The 24,639-nt window shown below is 42.7% G+C and overlaps 1 protein-coding gene across 4 annotated transcripts in view; it reads left to right on the plus strand.

The window, feature by feature from the left end:
• The window catches only part of MYLK (myosin light chain kinase), a 331,910-nt gene that overhangs the window by 263,232 nt on the left and 44,039 nt on the right, over nucleotides 1-24,639 (plus strand). For all 4 annotated transcript variants that reach the window (XM_030579826.1, XM_030579827.1, XM_030579828.1 and 1 more), the window contains 3 exons: nucleotides 3,558-3,608; nucleotides 4,713-4,840; nucleotides 8,004-8,157. In XM_030579826.1, the coding sequence (XP_030435686.1) occupies nucleotides 3,558-3,608; nucleotides 4,713-4,840; nucleotides 8,004-8,157 (333 nt within the window). The remainder of the gene's footprint in view (nucleotides 1-3,557; nucleotides 3,609-4,712; nucleotides 4,841-8,003; nucleotides 8,158-24,639) is intronic.

The following is a 24,639-nucleotide window of genomic DNA, read 5'->3' on the forward strand; positions in this document are numbered from 1 at the left end:
TGCTCGTCGCTCACTGCTCCGCAGTTCAGTGGAAAAAAAACTAGCTGAGAGTGCAAAAAATGTATCTTTAGTGACATGTTGCAGCCAAGGCTTTTGTATGCCTTGAGGAGGTTTTCCACCAACAACTTGTAGTTGTCTGCCTTGTTGTTTCTGAGAAAATTTATTGCCACTAACTGGTAGGCTTTCCATGCCGTCTTTTCCTTGCCACGCAGTGCATGGTCAAATGCATCATCTCGAAGAAGTTCACGAATCTGAGGACCAACACGGACACCTTCCTTTATCTTAGCTTCACTTAACCTTGGAAATTTTCCATGGAGGTACTTGAAAGCTGCTTGTGTTTTGTCAATGGCCTTGACAAAGTTCTTCATCAGACCCAGCTTCATGTGTAAGGGTGGTAACAAAATCTTCCTTGATTCAACAAGTGGTGGATGCTGAACACTTTTCCTCTCAGGCTCCAATGACTGTCAGAGTAGCCAGTCTTTCTTGATGTAGTGGGAATCTCTTGCATGACTATCCCATTCGCAGAGAAAACAGCAGTACTTTGTGTATCCAGTCTGCAGACCAAGCAAGAGAGCAACAACCTTCAGATCGCCACAAAGCTGCCACTGATGTTGGTCATAGTTTATGCACCTCAAAAGTTGTTTCATGTTGTCATAGGTTTCCTTCATATGGACTGCATGTCCAACTGGAATTGATGGCAAAACATTGCCGTTATGCAGCAAAACAGCTTTAAGACTCATCTTCAATGAATCAATGAACAGTCTCCACTCATCTGGATCGTGAACGATGTTGAGGGCTGCCATCACACCATCGATGTTGTTGCAGGCTACAAGATTACCTTCCATGAAGAAGAATGGGACAAGATCCTTTTGACGGTCATGGAACATGGAAACCTTAACATCACCTGCCAGGAGATTCCACTGCTGTAGTCTGGAGCCCAACAGCTCTGCCTTACTCTTGGGTAGTTCCAAATCCCTGACAAGGTCATTCAGTTCACCTTGTGTTAGGAGGTGTGGTTCAGAGGAGGAGGATGGGAGAAAATGTGGTCCTGTGACATTGATGGTTCAGGACCAGAACTTTCATCCTCTTCCTCTTCCTCATCTGACTCAAGTGAGAATGATTCTGGTGCCTCAGGAACCGGCAGTCCTTCTCCGTAGGGTACTGGGCGTATAGCTGATGGAATGTTTGGATAATGCACAGTCCACTTTTTTCTTCTTTGACACACCTTTCCCAACTGGAGGCACTATGCAGAAGTAACAATTGCTGGTATGATCTGTTGGCTCTCTCCAAATCATTGGCACTGCAAAAGGCATAGATTTCCTTTCCCTGTTCAACCACTGGCCAAGATTTGTTGCACAAGTACTGCAGCATTTGTGTGGGGCCCACCTCTTGTCCTGATCTCCAATTTTGCAGCCAAAAGAAAGGTGATAGGCTTTCTTAATCATAGTGGTTATACTGCGCTTTTGTGATGTAAAAGTCACTTCACCACAAACATAGCAGAAGTTATCTGTACTGTTCACACAAGTACGAGGCATCTCTGCTCACTTTGGCTAAACAGAAATATGTCCCTTTGCAAAATCAAACACTGACAAAGAAGAGAGCACGACACTGTATGATTTCTAGAGCTGATATAGGGCAATTTGTTCAGCAGAGTGATGTAAGCTTCCTTATGATTGCATCATCCATGACTTCTAGGAATAACATGATGCAATTCATATCATGTATGACGCAATACCAGCTTCAGATTGCAGCATTCATTGTTTTGCCTAAAAAGCAAGTACTGTCCAAACCCAGTCATAGATTTATTCATAGATCCAGTCAAAGATGTATTTTAGTCATTTCTGGTTTAAATTGAGATCCCGTCCCTTTATAACTCACTTATCCTCCGCCATTCCCAAGTCAAGGGTCGTATATACTGACCCAATAGCATATCTTGAAAACTAGAGCCAATCAACAATTTTAAGCATCATTTTCGTTCTCAGTGACCCAGAATTAGTAAAGTTGGACTACATTTATTTCAGAAGCATTTTGGCTGTAGAGCAGTGTAACCAGCTAAAGAAGTCTCTAAGGAACAGTGCTTCTTAGGGAATATACAATACTTCCTGTTTTGTGACTCAGCTGTAAGTATTATGATAATAGACTTTCTGTGTATCACAGTATTTCTGGTCCCAACCAAAACCAATACATGCAGCGCATGTGGAAACGAAACATATTTTTGGGGGGGAAGAGTTAAACTTTTTTATAAACAGAAAGTGATATTGACCAGTTTCATTGTCCAAACTTTGTAAGATATTTCCAAAAAATGAAGAGAAAAAGCATTGATGCTGAAAAATAAATTATAAAGTTCTTTCTACTGAAACAATCTAAAGTGATAAGTGAGAGCTGCTATCTCTGCTAATAATAGGGATTGAACTGGGGAACACCATAGCCTAGAAGCTGAGTTTCTACCATTTGAACTAAAAAACCAAGCCCTGTATTTATTTAGCAGCTGTAGCACACTCATAGCCTGCATGGACCAGGTATAGAAGGGACATTTAACGCGGAATGAGCAGTGAGTTACATTACTAACATGAGCAAAAGCTGTAAAAACTGTATTTTGTTTGCTATCTGCATTACTGTTTTCAGAGCTCAGAACAATAAAACTACTGCAGTTCTAATTAAATGTTCCACAGCTTCAAGAAAAAGGCTTTTTTGTAAAGACTGAGACTAATACTTGCAGATACAGAATGTTCAGAATCTGTTTAAAGGGGAGATTTACATGAGAGAGACAGAGTGTTTTTACAATTTGATCTCCCATCACATTTGTCATAACTAATGGGCCAAAGGTTTCAAACATAGGTTCGGCTGCTGTATGAATATTTAAGCTCCAAAACAGATGTGGTCTAATATTTGAAAATATGGAGAAACCCCAGTTTCTACTGAAGTCAATGAGAGCTGCAGCCCTTGTCTTGCATACACATGGATTTAGGAACCTAAATGTAGGCAGCTAGGTTTAAAATGCCAGTCCATTTTTTTAACAATGGTAAGATTCCCGGCATCTTGGAAAATGGCAAAAGCTGTCCCCATTCATAAAAGCAATAAAAAATACTAGTGTTCAGTTCCTGTATATGCCAATTTCTATATCCGCACATGAGGCGCAAATAAGAAATACAAAATCAACTACCTAGTTTTAATTGGGGTTTTCTCTAAACTATTCAGCAATTTGCACATTGAAAATCTGTGGTGATATCCAGCATGTGGTGGATCTCAGCCATTTGTCTGGGCCAAAACCAAATATGGTGGGTGCTTAAATGCAGAAGAGCACAAATCTAATAGGAACAGGGATGCCAAACTGCCTCAGATACCTTTGAAAATCCCAGCTTTAAATGTGAGTATTCTAAGGATCAGGTCAGACTCCTTGGAAGTGCCGAGAAGCAATACAAGTGTAACATAGATTTTGTGCTGGAGTGAGCTCAGCAATACTGCCAGGAATGTGACTATTTGTATAATTTAATTTGTATCTCCCAAAACGCATCTGCTAATGAACTGTTTAATTTTTTTTATTTATTTTTTACTAGGTGAAGCAACAGTGAAAAAGAAACCACCTCCAAAGACCCCTCCGAAGGCAGGTAAACAGCTGCTTTTTGTTGCACAGAAAGCATAGGCAGTAATGCAATCGGATTTCCAAGAAAAGGCCACTCCTACCTTGAAACAAATGTTTGCCTGCTACATGTTTTCTTCTGATTAAATGGTAGGTGTGATATTCTATGGGGACAATTTCAAAAGCACTATGTTCCCCTTCTCTAGTAGCTCCACCTAAATTTAAGGTTGCTCAACAGTTTCTGTTATAGGACCCCTGTGTTCAGTTGTTTATAACTTGGGCAAACTTTAACCATTGAAGCTGATATTTGCCATGCTACAGGCTGAATATTTTTCACAAATTTCATCCAAAACAGGTCAGTCAGGGGCTGCTGGGCACCAGAACTCAGCGCAGGAAGACTATCTCTCCTGTGCTCTGAGCACTGTGCTGACTGGTGCCCAGGCAGTGAGGAGGCAAAAGAGGAAGCACTTGAATGCAAAAGTCAAGAAGTGCAGAATGGGGGGGTGGAGGAGAGTGGGAGCCAGAGGATAGGAGCAGAGTGGAAAAGATTGGCAGGAGATGGAGTACAGTGCCAGAAAGGTCCGTAACCACTAAAGCCCCTTCCCCTCTGAAATCTGGAATTGAACCAAGGAGTCCCAAATGTGTACATTCCTCTGCTGTCAGCAAATAACTGTGACACCCATTGGTAAAGTGTGTGTCTTATCCTCTTGTGGATCAGCCACTTGAAGGAGATAACAATGTATTATTGCTGCCAGTTACTCCTTTAGCTCACAGAAGGGACCACTGTGATCACCTGATCTGACCACCTGCACATTGCAACCAACGGAACCTTGCCCACTCACTCCTACAATAGACCCATAACCTCTGGCTGAGTTGCTGAAGTCCTCAAATTATGATTTAAAGACTTCAAGTTACAGAGAATCCACCATTTCCTGTAATTCAAACCAGCAAGTGACCCGTGCCCCAGGCTGCAGAGGAAAGCAGCAGCAGCAGCAACAACAACAAAACACCCAGGATCTCTGCCAGTCTGACTGGGGGGGGGGGGGTTTCTTCCTGACCCCAAATATGTACGAATTCAACTGTTCAGGAAAATAGAAAATATAATTCTCTAAAGAGCTGGGTTTTTTCTCAGTTCTTTCCCCTCAGATCATTCAGTTTCCAGAAGACCAAAAAGTCCGTGCTGGTGAATCAGTGGAACTGTTTTGCAAAGTAGTCGGAACGCCACCCTTAACTTGCACCTGGATGAAATTCCGAAAGCAGGTAAATTGTCTTTTGTCATGTTTTAACAATGCATGATGATTAATGCCTGAAACAATGTCTAACTAAAAGGATGCATAATCCGAAAGAAGTGTTCTGTGTTTCTCTCCTGCCCTTGATACAAGAAATCCCCCTTTCTTCACTGGTGCTTCAGGTTTTCAGCTTTGCAGATCGAACCAAATGCCACTGAAAAATACTCTTGAGTAAAGAGCATCTTACAACAAAAATGTCTCCATACTAAGCTTGTTTGTTGTGGATATAAATGTTCCCACAAACTATTGTTGTACAATTCCTTTCTCTTTAATTAATTGACCTCACTGGGACTAAAGCACATACTTAAGCACTGTTCCTGAAGAGGGAAAATTTCCTGAATCAGGGCTTTAGTGAACAAGTTCAAACACTTTAAACTCAGCAGCTCAGTGTGAGCTTCAGCAAGCAGAAGCTGGAGTATCATATTGGCATGGAGCAAAGATAAATATCTGCTGGAGCAGCTACTATTTATTTTATTACGAAGTTGCTCAGGGCTCTACAGTACACAGATAAAAACAGTGCCTGCCACAAGGAAGCTTAGAATCTAGACCTGAGTTTGTCAAGATGAGTGTTGAACATTTCACTGGGGACTTCGGGGCTCTATATTAATTGTACAGTCTATTGCAAGTTCTACCTTTTTAAACATTTTAAGCCAGTTGCCTTTTATTCCAAAGTATCCTGTTCTTATATTATGGAAAGGGTGCCTGGTAGCATCCAAATAATTTTCTCTCTACCATTCATTATTTTATATGCCTTTGTGGTATCTCCTCTGAGGCTTTTCTTTTCCAAACTAAACAGTTCTAAACTTCTTTAAATTTCTGCAGCCTAAAGACTGATTTAGGACCAAGTAGACCATTTTTATCAATGTTATCTTTATTGCAGTATCCTCAAAGAGATTTGGTGTCCTCAAAGAAATCCTGCACTACATCTTCAAAAGACAAGCCTAGGAGCTTAAGTGAATACTTTTGCTAGACACTAAAAACCAGGGCCTGAATAGAGATGCTGGATTTATGGCTTATTACAACAATCTAAAACTCACTGTATCCTTCCTCCGCATTTTTTTTCCTCCTTAGGACTGCAGAGATGTTAACTGACCACTTCACCTTGAATGGTCCCTTGAAATATGCATTAATTACTTACACTAAACAATCTGTCCCACCTTGTATTTAGCTGTGACACTGGGTACATTTCCCAGACCTGAAGAAGAGCTCTTTGTAAGCTCAAAAGCTTGTCTCTCACAAACAGAAGTTGGTCTAATAAAAGATATTACCTCCTCCAGCTCATATCTCTAATTCTCCTTTAACACAGCAAGGAGAGGCCTGAGGTCCTTTTCCTGCTGAGTGACCCGGGCATGTAGCGCAGTGACTAGAACTGGTGGGGAAAAATTGTGCATATGACCATTTTGTTGGTGTCATATTGTGTTCTCTTAGAGCACTGAAGCAGTTGAATAAAATTTGAGAATCATGCTACCTACCTACAATCTCATTGGAACCTCAGCAAGTTACAGTCCAGTATCTTGTGTGTGCATAGCTGCACTCCAGCGAATGGAGTCTCTGGGGTGGGATTTTCATGAGTGTGTAGCATTGGCTACCTCTGCTCCCATTGACTTCATTGGGAGTAGCTGTAATACTAAGCTATGCCTACACCACAAGCGCTACAGCAGCACAGCAACAGCTATGCCAGAAGGGTTTTTTCCATCATTGTGATTAATCGACCTCGCTAAGAGGCAGTAACTAGGTTGATGGAAGAAAAATACCTTGAATGGAACCTAAATTGTGTTACTACTTACTCCCAAAATGCTTACTCCTATTGGTAGTATTGCAGATGCAGCTATCAGGTTAACTTCAGTGGGCTGATGCCAAAGTGTGCTTTATATCTAAACTAAGGACAGAGACCTGCTCTGACCGTCATGATTTCTTGTTCTGTAAACATGTCTGACAAGAGAATTAAACTAAATAGCCCTCATTTTTAATGAAAAGCAGAGAATGAACTGAAAAATCTCTTATCTGGCAGGAAATGGTGGGAGGAGGAAGGCCACTGACATTATGCTGTCTACATCACTATAAGAACACAGTGTGCTCCTTTTACAGTTACAATGTAGCATCAGGTTTTTTTAATTCCCTTTAATGTCTCAAGTTAATACAAATCAAAATGGAAATCTTTTTGACATTTATACTGAGGTTCTTGGTTTAGTTAAAAGGTAATAGTTATATTTACAAGTACTTAAAATGTTTGTGGAGTTCAGCTGTGATTTTGACTTTTGGTTTTCTCTGAAACCATCTTAAAATCTTTATCTATTTCAATTGAATTAGATTGATTTATTTATTCTATTCAGCTTGGGAACTTTAAGAATTCAAAGGTGAATGTATCAGAAGAATCAAAATGGAAGTTGAAAGGGTAACAAATACTTTCTATGGCATTTTTCTGGGGGTTTTTTTTGTTTTTGTTTTTGTTTTTTTAATGTTGGAGAGTTATTTTTGGTTCTAGAAAAGTCAGACTGCCTTACTAAAGCTAGGCCAGTGCTTTGTAAACTTTCCTACACAGTTCTGCCAGTGCAGTTTGACTCCAACCAACGTGGTACCATCCGCTGTTCCAGTCTAGAAAACTATTATGATAATTTGTGGGGCAATGCTGATATGGACACATGGAGACTAGAATCAGATAGTGGCATGGATGATCTGGGCCAGAATGTGAAGTTGGGCCTTGAGAAGTGAATGGTGAATGAACCAGTGTTCTTGGGGCCAAATCTTGGTTTCAGTGAAGTCAGTGGTAAAACTCCTATTCATGTCAATTTAAATAGAATTTGGTCTTTTGCCAGTTAGACACAATTTTTCAACTACATTTCCTGATCCTGCAAAGGGATTTTAGCCGTGGACCCTAACACCCAAGCACTCTCATTAAGTCAAAAGGACTGTGTGCATGTATACTTTGCAGGATTGGGACCACTGAACTACTGGCCTGCATCTCTTGACTTTCTTGGTTAGTTTCACTCTTTGCCAGCTATTCTTACTCGCTGCAGTAATGGAATTATCTGCATTGCTCTCCTAGTGCTGTAATTTTGGGCTCCTACCTAACTGAGAGGTTGGGAGCCTCACTTCTGAAAGCGCTTTAACAGTTCTTCTGTTTAATTTGGCAGATTCAGGAAAATGAACACATCAAAATCGAGAATGCTGAAAACAGCAGTAAGCTTACTATATCCTCCACGAAGCAGGAACACTGTGGATGTTATACTTTAGTGGTAGAAAATAAAATGGGCTGCAGACAAGCACAAGTCAACCTCACAGTTGTCGGTAAGTGCAGAAAAAAGATTTAATTCTATTATAAAACACCCACCCGGTGCTCTGGGTGCTGTACCAACAATCAGAGCAAAACAGCACAGTACGTTCAAGAGCCTGCAAAAGCAAACAGGTCCATTTAACAAATTAAATTGCTGGGCCAGATCCTAAGCTGGTGAAAATCAGCATAGCTCCTTTGACTTAAAGGAGCTGTTCTGATTTTCACCGGCTGGTGATCTGCCTGTTGTTTTGATGACACCTTATATTTTAATTTAATCTGAAGACTATTGTAATGAGAGATGGGAGAGGGGAAGAATAATCCTTCTTATATTTGTTCCTTGTTTATATGTAGACAAAAGTCCAGTCCTCCTCCTCCCATTAACCCTTTGTAGGGTACAGATGCTCACTAGGCTATTAGTTTGGGAAAGGTCAGTTTTTGAAGGGTTGAGGAGGTTTGTGTTGTATTGGAGATTACAATCTGGAAACTGTCCTGGTGTGTAGTTACTTTACAGTGCTGTTGATTTATGAAGGCAGTCTTTTTAAAGCATACATGTTTATGCAAGGGCTGCACAAGTTTTCTGTAAACATGTATGAAAAGTTGAGCGAGAATCATGTGTTTGATGCTTTAAAAGCTTGTTTCTGCTCTGAATAGTGACTCTGTCAAATGGAATTGTGTGGCTTCAGACTTACTCCCTCTCAAGGGCTCCAGAGCAAATTTGGTCAGTTTACTAGTAAAAGAAGATGTTTATTCAAACTGCCAGTCTGGTTCTTTCCACTTTGTGCAGGGTCACTTGTAATGAAAGTTCTGCTAGCCAAATTCTGCCCTCAGTTACCCATTGTCTGTAATGGGGTTACTCAGGTGTGTCTGAGGCCAGAATTTGTCCAGGCAGTTGGAATTGATGTAGCCTGTCTGTTGATGACATTAGCCAAAATAGAATCCTAGTCATTCTCCCATAATTGTAGTCCTAAAAGGAGTAACAAGTAGTAGGCAACTAATATTGTCTCTAAAGAAATGCAGGTATGAGGCCAGGGATGAAGTCCTGGCTCCACTGAAGTGAATGACAAAATACCCATTGATTTTCTGTGGAGCCAGGATTTCATCCCAGGGATCTATTGAGTAAGATATGATTCTACTAACTAAAATTACACCTTATGTTCAAGTATAGTATCCTGTGAAGAGTGAACACTGCTGCTGTATGTATTGTGTATACAGGCCTCTTGACCATTTAAGTACATGGTTATTTCTGTTGTCTAAACCAGACTGCTGATTACATTTAAAAGACAATTGGACAGACAAGTGCAATTATTAAATAAAGTTGAGCAATGTATGAAATTCAGTTTCCTGTTATCCTGTGAGCTTCATGTAATTATTATGTAAGTAGCAATTTTATATTCTGAGGAATATGTTGGTTTGAAAATCAATAGTCACAGAAAATGTTGAACTCTAAAACCTCATAAAGCTACATACCAGCCTCTTCCTTCATGATGCCATTGGCAGGAAATGTGCTGCGGGGTTAGTGGGGCTCCCAGAGATGCTTCGGGAGAGCTGGGTGAAGAATTCCTACAGTGTGCTTGAGTTTGCCATGCTTTCTGGCTGATGACTCCCAGATAGAATTACTATTGCAAATTTGCCAATTGCTTCAGCTAGACTTCTGTCTGAATTAAGAACTGTAGTGGGCATGATGGATGTCAGAAATGTGTTGCCATCAGGATTTCTACTTGCATGAAGAAAATGGCTTGGTAGCTGTAATTTTTTTGGGGGGAGAGGCGAGATTCCTGCCAGCCCTACCTGGGTATCCATGCTGTAGGCAGGGATGGACACAAGGAGTTTCTTCTGCTTGGGCACTAGGGGAACAATCCCATTACTGAGTACAGTTGCTGCCCCTTGCTAGCACTTTTATGGGCACCTGCTGTCTAAAACGGAGTGGAGAGACCTTGACTTCTCTCCCTGTCTATCTTGCACCAGACAACATGGCAAGGTCACTTGGTTTGTATGCCTGGAGAGACTGCAAACAGTGGCTCCAGCTGTGCATACCCTGGGAGAACCCTGAAGGAATTCTAGCTGAGTCAGCCAGAATTATTCCTTGGGGCTCCAGTCCGAGCACATCCATTTTCTGCACCGTCTCCAGTGTGCTGGGCTGAGTCTTGCCCCCCCCCCATAAGGATTTATAAAGTGGCTATAAATCTGGCTAGTGCCAGATATCGGCTTTGTTTGTCTTAGCTATTTATAATGAGGCTCTCTGATCTTTGTGTGAGCTGCTTCCCTATCGGATTACAGATTCAAAATCACATCACCTTGTATGTTCTTTGCTTAAAACATAGCTGGCTGATCAAGGTACTTGCTTGGGTTTTGAATGTGTTTAGAGAATTTAGATGTGGTCTGGAATGTGTGTTCTCCTGCAGGAGTGGCCAGGACTGACCTAGAACCAGATTCCTTTAAAGAGGTAACTGGCAGGCTAGTCTCTGTTTGAATTTTAAAAAGTAAATGACATATTAAAATTCAAAATGAAAGAAATAAGGAAATATTACTGTAATATTCTAAATGTGTGGACAGCTGAGCATCCATGTGCATGGTAAAGATAACATGACATTCATATGTACAGTCTCTCACTCCAAAGGATCTCAAAAGCTCTTCACAAACTACATCCATGTAGCACCTCTGAAGTGCAGCCACCTCTAAGACAGAAAGGCAGCAACCAAAAACTGTGCGTAGCGCACTATACCCCAATGGGGAAGGGGAAATTTTGGTCTAGGTCACCATACCAGAAGTGCCGTGGGATTGTTAAGGACAGCCAGGACCTTGTTTTTAAGCCCTCTCATTGAAAAGCCCCGTGCACAGTAACCTGCAATATTGGTTTATCTGCTACAGAAAGACAAAGTACTGCGTTGACTCTGCCAAGATTCAAAGCAGAGATGATTCTTCTGTGATTCAACCCATGACTCCAGGGAGTCAAACCCAGGGCTGGCTCTAGCCATTTCGCCACCCCAAGCACAGCGGCATGCCACGGGGGGCGCTCTGCTGCTCGCCGGTCCCGCGGCTCTGGTGGACCTCCCGCAGGCATGCCTGCGGATGCTCCACCGGAGCCGTGGAACCAGTGGACCCTCCGGAGGCACGCCTGCGGGAGGTCCACCAGAGCCGCCTGCCGTCCTACCAGCAACCGGCAGAGCTCCCCCCGCGGCATGCCACCCCAAGCACGCGCTTGGTGCGCTGGGGCCTGGACCCAGCCCTGGTCAAACCTGTATTTTAGCCCACAGTCCGTAGCTGGATATATGAGCAGCACATGCTTTTTATAAATAGCAATGGCATTTTTTCATTAACATCTGGATAAAATTAAAAAAAAAAATCTCCCCATTCCCCTTTTGATGAATCTGGCTCCTAAACTCTTATCCTGCACTGCTGAAACTGTCAGACTCGGACTTTCAGCTGTGAGTATAACTGAACCAAGTAGGGGTTCTGACATTTAAGGAGTTCGACTAGTCAAAAAACCGTTTGCTTCATTGTTGGCAATGGAAAAAGCAGTTCTGGAAAGAGTCCCAGTTTTGAATTATTCTGAGGGTTCCCCCCCGCCCCGTGATCTTAATGAAGATCAGTGAACTAAATTTTCATTAACTGCAGCTCCAACCTGAAAAACCACACAGGTATCCAGGCAGATTATGGAGACTGCTTGTGCTGGGTGATGAGTGCACAGGACTGGAGTCAGGAGGAGTTTGAGCTTGACACTGATTCCCTGGGTGACTTTGGGGGTCTACAAGTAATAACAATATTATGAAACCTGTACAGGAAGGAAGCCACCCTAGTAAAGCAACCTCTTGTTTTAAGAGATTGCCAAAAACTACCCAGAATATCTTCTGCCTCATCTATTTTAGAGGACCACTAAATGATCAATTGGTTTGTCCCTGGAATAGTCACTTAAGAGAGGCTTTTCTGTAATGTGTTTCTGGTACCAAATCCATAACTATATGTTCTGGGACACAGCTAGGGATTTACAACCAACTGTTAGTGTCAAATGGTAGTAGCCTCATGTTGCCAAAGTTTCATTAGAAGAGTTGGTGGTGGGATGAGTATAATCTAAAGCTGAATTAGGGAGGGCTAATGTGTAGTCCTTAATGCCATAATTTAGGTGCCTGCAGTATGTGGCCAGTAACAGTTGTCCCTCTCAGCAGTGCTTTATTTTTTAAATAAAAAACCTGTGTGTGCTTTATAGAGAGATTTGTGGTAAGTACATGGGTTAATATAGATCATGGGTGAAATTTTTCAAAAGCACCTAAGTGATTTAGGAACCTAAATTCATAAGACATTGGCTCCTAAGTGCCTAACTGACTTAAAAATGAGACTTAGGCTTCAAAGCCACTTAGATGCTTTTGAAATTGTTACTCAACAATTATGTACAAGTTTGAAATTGGTTATTGTAATAAAGAGAGGAAAGAATGATCCTGTTGTTAAAGAACAGGACTGGGACTCAGGAGGTCTGGGCCCTGTTCCTGTTTGTGCCACAAGCTTCCTGGTTGTGAGGTGATGAGTCACTCCTGTGCAAGCCTCCCACCAGGAACTGATCTGGTGACTCTTAGGGCAGGTATATAAGCCTCACAGGAAGAACAGCAGTTCAGTTGGCTTGCAACTCTCTCCTGCCTAATAGTGGCAATGAACTCCTCAAACCTTAGTCTGCTGTGGCCTTGCTGTTGCTCTGGCTTTGCTTCAACCCCGCTCCTGACTCCTGGCTCTGACCACTAGGCCCGACTACCCTGGCTCTGACAACTATCCCAATCACAATTTGTGACATTGGGTAACGTTGGGCAAGTCACTTAACTTCTCTTTGCCTCAGGTTCCTATTTTACAGGGGAGTTTAAGAAGGTAATTCACTGTTTGAGTAATGCTTCTGGCTCCATGGACATTAGTGCAGATTGTTATTGTATAAAATTAAGAACACACATCCTTGTGGGTTGATTTTGATCAGTCATAACATGGGGTTTACATAAGTATAACTTCATTGGCATCACTGGAGTTACTCCATATTCACACCAGTGTGGGGTACTTGGTGTAGTGATGTCATAGTAAGATTAAATGCTGTGGTCACTGGGGCTCTAGAAATACCTATGCACAGGAATTTGGTGCAGTTAGTATTATACATTGACAGTGGTGTATGCAGTTTTTAATTTCACTATTTGACTTAGTAGCCGTGCATGTGCTTTACTTGCACAGTGCTGAGCTGGTGCCCCAAATACCTGTGTGTAACAATGTGCTGCATTAAGTAGCAGTTAGCTTCTGGATGAGATATGCATCATGGCCCTGATCCAAGACTACTGAATTCAGTGGCAGGACTCTCTGACTTGAAAGGGCATAGGCTTAGAACCCAATTCCATAAGTTAAACCCATTCCACATGACACACTGGTCTGAGCACCTTGGTCTCAATCCTTTTGTCAGGAGATGACAAGGTAACAATGGTACTTCCTCTTGGCAGGTTTTAGGATTGCTTAAGAAATCTGGCTCAATGGGAAACTTTCCATTTTTGTGTCAGAAACATCACATTCCCCTTTTGGAAAAGCTAAGACCAACTTTTGTGATATTGAAAGAAAGGTGGAGGGGGAAGGGGCGTGAAGCAACTAATGACAAATCCCAGGAAAACAGTATAACTCCAGAGTGTTAATACTGAATTCTTCTACAATGTTTCATCTTCTCTTCACAAGCAACTACTCGATGTTTAGTGTTCCTGTGAGGCAAGTGATTATCACCCTTTTACTGATGAGGGAGCTGAAGTTGAGAATTTAAGTGACTTGCCCCAGACTGCAGAGGAAGGCTGTGTGAGAGGCAGAAGTAGAATTCGAGCATTTTCTTTGCCTCCGATTGCTTGTCCTTCCTCTGGGCTGCCTCTGGAGGGACTTCTATCTCCAGTGAAGAGGGCAAGTTGGCCAGTGGGCCAAGAAGGGATGCTTTATACTGCCCTCTTACAGTCTTCAGCGACACAACATACACTATGGGAAGATTACAAATGCTTCATCTCTAAAACTTTGTGACAAACCTCAGCAGCCACATCAACACCAAAGATTTTTGCAGAAGGATCATAGAAATTAGAGGGAAACCAAACTTATTAGGTCACCCAAACGGTCACTCAGCCAGTACTGGATTGTTACCTTTGGGACATAAGGTTTGAAAAAAGGCTCTTGAGAATGTATTTCCCATTATATGTATGTTAGTTCTGTTAGGCCTATAGGAGAAGGAAATGTTCTCGTGGTTACAAGACGTGTCTGGGAGTGGGTCTATCTGAATTCTCCTAGTTCTGCCACAGACTTCCAGTGTGTCCTTGAGCAGAGTCATTTTACCTCTTTGTGTCTACGTTTCCTCATCTGTAAAGGAGGGAAGATAGATACATCTTCCTCAGTAGGGTGTTGTGTGACGTCATTGTGCTTTGAGATCCTCAGAAGAAAGTGCAATTATTTAACAATGCAACTTAATTGAATTGTTGTGTAAGAGGCAGAGAGGTTGCCAGTGGTTTGAACTGTGAGAGTAGGGAGGGACAGGATTTAGAAGAGGCTGGAGCAAATCTCTTGAAGATTTTAGAAAAAGTGGACGGCAAATTTCAAATTGTGTCCTTAGCTCTGGGAGTGGAGCTCCAACTAAACTTATTGGGGGTTGTGCACATAGCTAACAGCAGGATTTGCAATTTGGCATTTGGGGAAGATGTTTTATGAGAGGAAAAGTTGTGTTCACTGTAGTGCACTTCAGCTTCTCTTGTACTGTTTTTTTATGAAAAGAGATTTTGTTTGTTTTTCCAGTCTAATGTTATGCTAAACCTGTAGTAAATTAACATCCGTAAGGTACAATACCTTTAAATTATAGCACCTCTCTCACTTGGAAAATAAGTTCCAGGTCACAGTTTTCCAAGGAAAGCAGAGAGATTTGCTATGACCCCAAAGTCCTATCAACAGTAACATAGAGTTCAATTATGACCTTTTATGGTTTCAATTTTCTCCTACTGATGGATTTCAAAAGAAGGCTTTGCCAGTGCTGTCGGCATGGATATTGTCCAACTGGCTTTAGCAGTATATTAAATACCTTCTCTGGCTAAACAGCCTGTGGAGTGGAATTAAATTGTTGCTTTCTGTCTGCTCTTTATCTGGCAGACAATTATTGTAATTGCTAATAATAGTATTGTATAGTAATATGATAACTGGATTTAGAAAGAAACCAAACCAATTTTGAGATCAGATAAAGAAAACCACCTCACAAATGTCGTTTCAATGCTGTCTTAGTCTGAAGAACAACAGTATCCTTTTCTTTCAAGGTCTGTGAATATAATAATCTCTGATTTTAGGGGTTCTGCATTGAAACAGGATTGCTGCTTAAGAACTCCCTATAGCCTTATAATCTACTGGTGCAAAATGAGACTTGGTTTGGCTCAGGGTGACCCTTGGATCAAGTAGCAGAACAGCTTCCATTTTCTGCTCCAGAAGTTAAAAAAGGATATATTGCCTTTTTTGGTCTCCTAGAATGGAATTTATTTACTGTGGACTTTGTAAATTTGAGCCACTTTGGGAAACCAACTAGATTGAGGTAGCATAGAATTTTTTTGTGGGTGTGTCCTGAATAGGCTGTACTTATGCCGCCGATACGGGGTTGAGGCTGGGGGTCTCTTGGCCCGACAAGGGGCTAGAAAGTCTCTTTCCTCATCGGGAAGAATTACAAGTTAAACAGCTTGCACAGGATTTCACTGAAAAGTTAGAACAGAATTGTAAGTGAGACTGATAAATAATAGTGATTTAAAGGTCAATTGGATTCATGCTATGCTCTTCTCTGCACTTCAAGTGAAATAATTTAATGGGTTAATTAAAGATTATTCCACAGTGTCTTTCAAAACCTGTCTATCAAAAAGCCTGAGCATTTGTCAGAGGAAGAGGTGCTGCTGAATCCAGTTTGGGAGGAAAAGGAACTAACCGTAGTGAAGATAGTTTGGTATGGTCCTAGCAGAGGTTGTTATAGGTCATGTGGGACCAGACTGTAAATTACAATCTGTTTTGAGTAAGGGGTGGTACATAGCTACATTGCTGCAGGCGCAGAGGACAGATTGGGACTCAGAATGACACACTTCCTCCCCTGCTCCCATGCTCCTCTGAGGAAGGAGTAAGTTACCACTCTCCCTTTCATGGAGCAGCTTACTCCCCTTTTGTGCCCAAACCATTACCCTTGACAGGTGATTGGAGTGGTGCGGGAAGGAGCCAGTGCTCTTTCTATTCCTCTCCATCCACCCACTTGCCACTAAGTGTGCAGTATCCAATGACTAGCTTCTCTCTTTCCTGTGTAGCTGGAGTCACGATCTGAGCAGGGCTAAGCAGTGTCAAGGAAGGACTGTGACAATCTAGCACATCATTATTTTTATACAGCAGACTCCTGTCTGAAGAGTTGTTTGCATGATATAGTTAATAAAGATTGGATGGTCCCCACTTTCTTGGAATTAAGGACATGGAAGACTGGAAAACAATTCTAATGGAGAACAGTTCTGGAAACTGTTAGGGTATATCTACACACTTGCTGGGAGAGCGTCTTGCAGCCCAGGTCGACAGAGATGAGTGAGCAGGGCTTGCGTTAGTGTGCTAAAAATAGCAAATGTGACTCGGGCTCTGAAACCCACGCCCTAGCTCCAGCCTGAACCCAAATGTCAAAGCAACATCTCCATAGCTATTTTTAGCATTCTAGCACAAGCTCCACTAACACAGCTCTGTCCACCTGGGCTGTAGGCCTCATAGCCAGCTGCTGGGTAGACCTACCCTTAGAGCCCAGCACCAGCCACCACAAGGTGTGTGCTTCTCTAAGCGCACTGGAAAACTTCGGGCTCCACTCCAAAGCCCTGGGATCAATAGCTCTACCTACTATTGGCCATTTTTGACTATGGATGCCAGCTCCAGTTATAGAGTTAGAGCAAGTTGGTTTTTGCTGACACTGCCTGTAGTGATCATTCAACTCTTGTGGATTAAGGGTCAAATTTTCAAAAGTGATGTAGGCACTTAAGAAACTAAGCCAAATTGAACATCAATGGGATTTAGGAGTCAAAGTGCCTAAGCAATTTCAGAAAATGTGACGTGGGCTCAAAAGTTACTTAGGTGCTTTCAAAATGTTACCTGAAATCTACCTTCCCAATAACCAGCTCTACAGGGTGGTGATGGGGTCAGCTGGTCAGGAAATGTTCAACTCATTGTTTATATGTCAGAAAATGAAGATTTGTCAAACCTGAAACTTTTTGCAAAAAAAATGTTGGTCTTGAGGACATTTTTGTTGGGGTGGTTTCTCAGATCCAGACATAATGAGACTGCAGTCCTAGGATAACCAATAGTCTGGTGGTTAGGGCACTCATATGGAATGTGGGAGACCCAGGTTTATGTCCTTGCTCTGAATCAGGCAGAGTAAGCGCTCTTATACCTGGGATATTGAGTGTCTCTCTCTGTGGTCCCATTAACACTCACTTACTTTTACAAAGTGGAACAGCTCCAATAGGAGAGGTTGACTCTATAGCCCAGCTTGCTCATGTGGGATGTGGGGAATAGGGGCCAAGTTGATGTTCCTCCTCCTAATCAAGGACTTGAACCTGGGGTCTCCCTCATTCTGGGTGAGTGCCCAAACCACTAGGCCATTGAGTATTCTGGCATGGGGCTTTTAGTGTTTTTGTTGGCTGGTTCGTTTGCAAAAGATTTTGAAAGGTCTAGTTTTCATTCCAGTGCAGAATGAAAATAAATGTTAAACCCTTGAACTTTTTTACAAAATGGAATTCTTGTTTTCTGGTCAGCTCTAGTGACATTTCACCCCCACACGGATAACAGTGAAAGTAATGTAATTCATTTGCTCCAAGGGTCATGAATCTTTTGATGTATCTTGTCTGATTTTCAAAGGTGGAACAATTCTCAAAACTGTATGAGGTTCATGTGTGCAAGTTTTGTTGCAAACATTTTGGACAGGTCTAGTGACATTATTTGTTAGTGCCTGGACCTCTAAATCAATGGACGAACAGCTAGCACAATAAGCTTCAATGGAAAACCAAAGAGAAATCATGTGCATATTGTACCTTTTTAGCTGTTTCATTTGAGTTCAGGATCATATGTCTATCAGTTCCTGCAAATGCATGTTAACTGGCCTTGGGGAGAGAAACCCATTCACCTTTCTTTAATACTGTAGTAAAGCTTAAGAGTGTTGGGGGCCATCAAGTAGGGGAGATCCATTTTGAACAAGTCTGTTTTCTTGGAAGTACATTCCCATGTAAGTAAACACAAACAGCAGCATATTTCTGGGTACTCTTTCACTTAGTTCTAATTCTGGTTCCAGATCACAGTTGTGGAGGGGTTCAGAAAAGGAAATAGTCAATTATGGTATAATGGGAACCTCTGTGAGGTCCTCAACAAGGTAAGTCTTACGTTCTGCATGTTTGTGTGTGCAAAGGCTTGAACATCACATAAAAATGAAGGATTGGTTTGAAGTTAGCCTGCCCCAGGGACATTAATGGTGTATTAAACACTGAAATCGGAGGACAATATAGAACTAGGCTTAACCTTCCCTCCCCATTCCAAAACACTAGCTTCTTCCTCTGGAAGCTGGTAATCGTGCTAGGGGGGATTTCAGTATTCCTGAAGGGAATGTGTTTTGGTAAAGCTCTTTAGCCTCCAGTGCAGACAGATGAATACAGGATAACCTTCTAAATCCTGTGGAGTAAACTGGTGAGAAACAAAACAGACAAATGAAGGGAGCATCTGCAAATTCTCTGCATAGTCAGGGCTAAACTATGTCATACAGTCTGTATTTGAGAGTAATTTTTGTAGGCATGGTAAAATGAATCACTGAGTAGTTATCTGAGCTACCCAGATAATGTCATGTGACTGTACCCCAAAAATGCTTAAATTAGATTAGATCCTCTGTTTTATATAGCACAGGGGAATTAGATCTGCAGTGCATGTCCTGTAGTGGTCATCTGGCGGTACTATGCTCCTTCTCTATTCCTGGGTTCAAGGAAGTTCTTCTTGCATCATTTTGTTTTTATTTGGGTTTTCTTCTGGTGGGAACAATTATCAGAAGGGTGGAGCATTCTCGAGGCAATCAGAATTAGGATTAGTCTAAATAAGAAATAAGGAGGCACTGGTGAGACCTCATCTGGAATCATGTGTGCAGTTCTGGTCTCCCATGTTTAAGAAGGATGAATTAAAACTGGAACAGATACAGAGAAGGGCTACTAGGATGATCTGAGGAATGGAAAACCTGTGGTTATGAAACTCAAAACTTATGAAAGGAGACTCAAAGAGCTTGGCTTGTTCAGCCTAAACAAAAGAAGGCTGAGGGGAGATATGATTGCTCTCTATAAATATATCAGAGGGATAAATACCAGGGAGGGAGAGATATTATTTAAGCTCAGTACCAATGTGGACACAAGAACAAATGGATATAAACTGGCCATCAGGAAGTTTAGACTTGAAAATAGATGAAGGTTTCTAACCATCAGAGGTGTGAAGTTCTAGAACAGCCTTCCCAGGGGAGCAGTGGAGGCAAAAGACATATCTGGCTTCAAGACTAAGCTTGATAAGTTTATGGAGGGGATGGTATGATGGGATAGCCTAATTTTGGCAATTAATTGATCTTTGACTATTAGCGGTAAATATGCCCAATGGCCTGTGATGAGATGTTAGATCCCACCCCATCTGAGTTACTACGGAGAATTCTTTCCTGGGTGTCTGGCTGATGAGTCTTGCCCACATGCTCAGGGTTTAGCTGATCGCCATATTCAGGATCAGGAAGGAATTTTCCTCCAGGGCAGATTGGCAGAGGCCCTAGGGTTTTTTCGCCTTCCTCTGCAGCGTGGGGCACGGGTCACTTGCTGGAGGATTCTCTGCACCTTGAAGTCTTTAAACCATGATTTCAGGACTTCAGTAGCTCAGACACAGGTTAGGGGTTTATTACAGGAGTGCATGGGTGAGATTCTGTGGCCTGCGTTGTACAGGAGGTCAGACTAGACAATCATAATGGTCCTGTCTGACCTTAAAGTCTATGACTCTGAGTCTAATTTGTCTAGTAATTTGCTTCACAGCCAAGCCCTTTTGACAAGGAATGTTTGTCTTATCTCTGGCTTTTGCACACTTTGTCCTGAGTTTTGTGAGCTACACAGTCCACGAGAACTGCAGCTGTTTGTTCAAGTCTTGGTTGGAGAGGTCACTAATGTAGCTGCCCATTGATTTTTTTTTTTTTTTTTTTTTTTTTTTTTTTGGAGATCATCTCCAGAGCCTCAACTTGGCTGCGGAAGCAGGTTGAGAGCCAGTGCAGAGTGCAGGAGTGATGTACTCATGGCAGCCTGTCCCACTGAGGAGGCAGGCTGCTCGGTCCACACAAACTAGAGCCTCTGTGTGTTGTTTCCAACTTTGAGGCAAGATACTGAATTACAGTATCCCACTGTAGAGGTGGATCACTGTGGCCATCTCCTCCCCTTGCAGGAGAGGGTAAAGTCTCATAGCAAGCTAAAGGTGGAAGAAGACATTTTTTTTTTTGGTCATTTTTTGTCCACACTTAGTCTTGTGTCCAACATAACCCCATGGCTTCACGCTACTTTGACAAACCTTGGTAAATGCCTCTGAAATGGCAGAAAGTCGGTGTCCCAGCTAGTTCTTCGAAGTGATTTCCCTTTGCTTATTTTGGTTTGGTTTGAAGCAGCTGTTCTTTATCCAGGTGCTGGTCTCTTGTAGGCACTGGGACATCTTTGTGATGAAGGTGTTCACAAGAAATACAGCAGGGGAGTCACTAGCATTTATTGGCAGCAGAGCCTGTGGTATCTCAGCACCTTTCCACACAATCTCAGGTGGATTTTGAAGAGGAGAGAGGCAGGGTAGATCTCAGTGGTATTGCCAGACACAATGATTTGTAGCAAAAAGGAGCAGTTAGTTATCACCACTCTTAGAGTTTTGTGATTGGACCCATGTACTCCATCAATGTCATATGCTGTGCTGTATTGTAGAATGTTGCTAATAGGGTGAGTGATGGGAGCATTGAGTTCTGCCCTCTATCCATTGCTAAGAGGAGGTTGTCCAATAGTGCTAATAAGATGGAGAAGAAGGATGGTCTTGTAGTTAAGTCACTGGACTGGGACTCAGGAGATTTGGATTCATGTCTCAACGCCTCACTCTTTCTGTGTGACCCTGGACAAGTCACTTTGTCTCTCTCTGCCTTGGTTCCCCATCTGTAAATTGGGGATGATAATAGTTCCTTTCTCACTCCCTTTATCTGTCTTATTTATTTAGATAGTAAACTCTTCTGAGTAGGGCTAGGTTATTACTATGTGTTTGTGCAGTGCCTAGCCCAAAGGGATCCTGATCTCTGTTGATAACTATAGGCATTACCATAATAGAAATAATAAATTATAATACATCAGTGCCTTGGAAAAAGTACTCTGGAATGGGAAATTGGACCTGTAAAGAGTCTCACTGCAGATTCTTATTTACATGAAGGCAGTTTTACACCAGTCTAGCAATATAAAGGGGTCTAAAAGTGGATGTAAATTGAATTTATGCCCTCTTTAACACCCCATTTATGCTACCAGAGGATCAGGCCTTGAATCTTTAACAAATAAGAAGGACAATAAGCCATTCTGGAGTTAAGGTCAAAATTGCATCTGGTTTCTGATATTTCGGGGTTTAATTAGAGGTTTGCTGTATAATGACGACTCCTAATGGAATGGTGTTTTAAGTGTTGCCAAGAAATGAGTACAGATAACCTAAATTATTAAATCTCTTTATCTTCTTGCTGGAGATGCTCGTGGTGAGTGCATCTGAAAATTCTTTATCCCCATTAAAAGTTATAACCCTTTACATTCCATTTTGAGGAACTCTTTTTTTATTGGTGAACTGGAAATTATAAAAATAAAAAAAGAAAAAGGCGCTGGCTAAGTTAAACCAGTCAAAGCACAAAAGTGATGAGTATTCAGTGGAGAGAAAATTGTCCCTGTTTCAATTAAAAAAAAACCCTGAATATTTAGCACTAATACAGAACTAATATAATTTGATCAAAATATCCCCTTTTACTTTACACTGTCATCACTCTGCAGCACTAGGGGATGTCACAGATCTGTCTGGGTGCCTCTTTCCATCCACCACAAGACTGATGTGAGGGGGGGAATCAAAGCCTCTGAGGCCCTGGATACCCAGGTGTTTTACACTTCCAGAGTACGTCTACACTACGGGATTATTCTGATTTTACATAAACCGGTTTTGTAAAACAGATTGTATAAAGTCAAGTGCACGCGGCCTCACTAAGCACATTAATTCGGCGGTGTGCGTCCATGGTCTGAGGCTAGCGTCGTTTTCTGGAGCGTTGCACTGTGGATAGCTAGTCCGTAGCTATCCCATAGTTCCCACAGTCTCCTCTGCCTTTAGAATTTTGGGTTGAGAGCCCAGTGCCTGATAGGGCATAAATCATTGTTGCGGGTGGTTCTGGGTAAATGTCGTCATTCATTCCTTCCTCTGGGAAAGCAACGGCAGACAACCATTTTGCGCCCTTTTTCCCTGGATTGCCCTGGCAGACGCCATAGCATGGCAACCATGGAGCCTGTTTTGCCTTTTGTCACTGTCACCGTATGTGTACTGGATGCCACTGACAGAGGCGGTACTGCAGCGCTACACAGCAGCATTCATTTGCCTTTGCATGGTAGCAGAGACGGTTATCAGTCGTTCTGTACCGTCTGCTGCTGTCATGGGTGCCCCTGGCTGAGGTCGGCCGGGGCGCAAAGACAAAAATGGAAATGATTCCCCGAGTCAATCCCTCCTTTATGGTATCTAAAAATAGAGTCCGTCCTGCCTAGAATATAGGGCAAGTGTATTAGAGAACCAGTGTACTAGAGAACCAGAGAGCACAGCCGCTCCGTATCAGATCCCGCAGAAATGATGAGCTGCATGCCATTCACGGGGGGTGCCCCTGCAACAACCCCAGCCGTTGCTTCCCTCCTCCCCCAACCTTCCTGGGCTACTGTGGCAGTGTCCCCCTCCATTTGTGTGATGAAGTAATAAAGAATGCAGGCATAAGAAACACTGACTTGTTAGTGAGATAAAATGAGGGGGAGGCAGCCTCCAGCTGCTATGATAGTCCAGGCAGGACATTAAGCGGTGTGGGGGAGAGGAGCCCAGCATCCTGCTGCTATGATAGTCCAGGCAGTAAAGAATCTTTTCTTTACACATGAAAGGGAGGGGGCTGATGGAGCTCAGCCCCCAGTTGCTATGATGAAGATGGTTACCAGCCGTTCTGTACCATCTACTGGGAATGACCGGGAGTCATTCCTATTTTTACCCAGGCACCCCCGGCCGGCCTCACCTGAGGCCAGCCAGGAGCACTCACAGGCTCATGACGAGGACGGCTATCAGTCCTACTGCACTGTACCGTCTGCCACTGGGGAGGGGAGGAGAGAGGATGCTACTGTTTACTGCTGCAGCACCATGTCTACCAGCAGCATGCAGTATACATAGGGTGACATATAAAAAAGTCAAGAAACGATTTTTTCCCCTTTTATATCATGGAGGGGGAGGGGGGGTTAATTGACGAGATAGACCCTGAACCACCCCGGACAATGTGTTTGACCCTACAGGCATTGGGAGCTCAGCCAAGAATGCAAATGATTTTCGGAGACTGCGGGGACTGTGGGATAGCTGGAGTCCTCATTACCTCCTCCCTCCCTCCATGAGCATCCATTTGATTCTTTGGCTTTCCATTACACATGTCATGCAGCACTGTGCTGTGGACTCTGTATCATAGCCTGGAGATTTTTTTCAAATGCTTTGGCATTTCGTCTTCTGGAACGGAGCTCTGATGGAACAGATTTGTCTCCCCATACAGCGATCAGATCCAGTATCTCCCGTACAGACCATGCTGGAGCTCTTTTTGGATTTGGGACTGCATTGCCACCTGTGCTGATCAGAGCTCCATGCTGGACAAACAGGAAATGCAATTCAAAAGTTCGCGGGGTTTTTCCTGTCTACCTGGCCACTGCATCCGAGTTCAGATTGCTGTCCAGAGCGGTCACAGTGGAGCACTGTGGGATACTGCCTGGAGGCCAATACCGTCGATTTGCGGCCACACTAACCCTAATCCGATATGGTAATATCGATTTTAGCGCTACTCCTCTCGTTGGGAAGGAGTACAGAAACCGAGTTAAAGAGCCCTTTATATCGATATAAAGGGCTTCGTTGTGTGGATGGGTACAGCGTTAAATTGGTTTAACGCTGCTAAAATCGGTTTAAAAGCGTAGTGTAGACCAGGCCCCAGCCACTGAATGGATCCAGCCAGTGCCTGAATCTTGGGGTCCCTAAGCGCACACTCTGTGTGCAGAACTTCTGTCTGGCACCTCCTTCTGAGAGCTGGAACCCACTGTCCAGCTGCCTGGTCCTGTTGGGCACAGTGCTAAGCCTTCAGATTCACCCATACTTAAACACTTCCTCTCCCAGAACTCCACTACGAAGGTTTCACTTTCCCTGGAGGCATGCAGTATTTATGAAGC

The sequence above is a fragment of the Gopherus evgoodei genome, chromosome 11, assembly GCF_007399415.2.
Source record: "Gopherus evgoodei ecotype Sinaloan lineage chromosome 11, rGopEvg1_v1.p, whole genome shotgun sequence".
Classification (NCBI taxonomy): domain Eukaryota; kingdom Metazoa; phylum Chordata; order Testudines; family Testudinidae; genus Gopherus; species Gopherus evgoodei.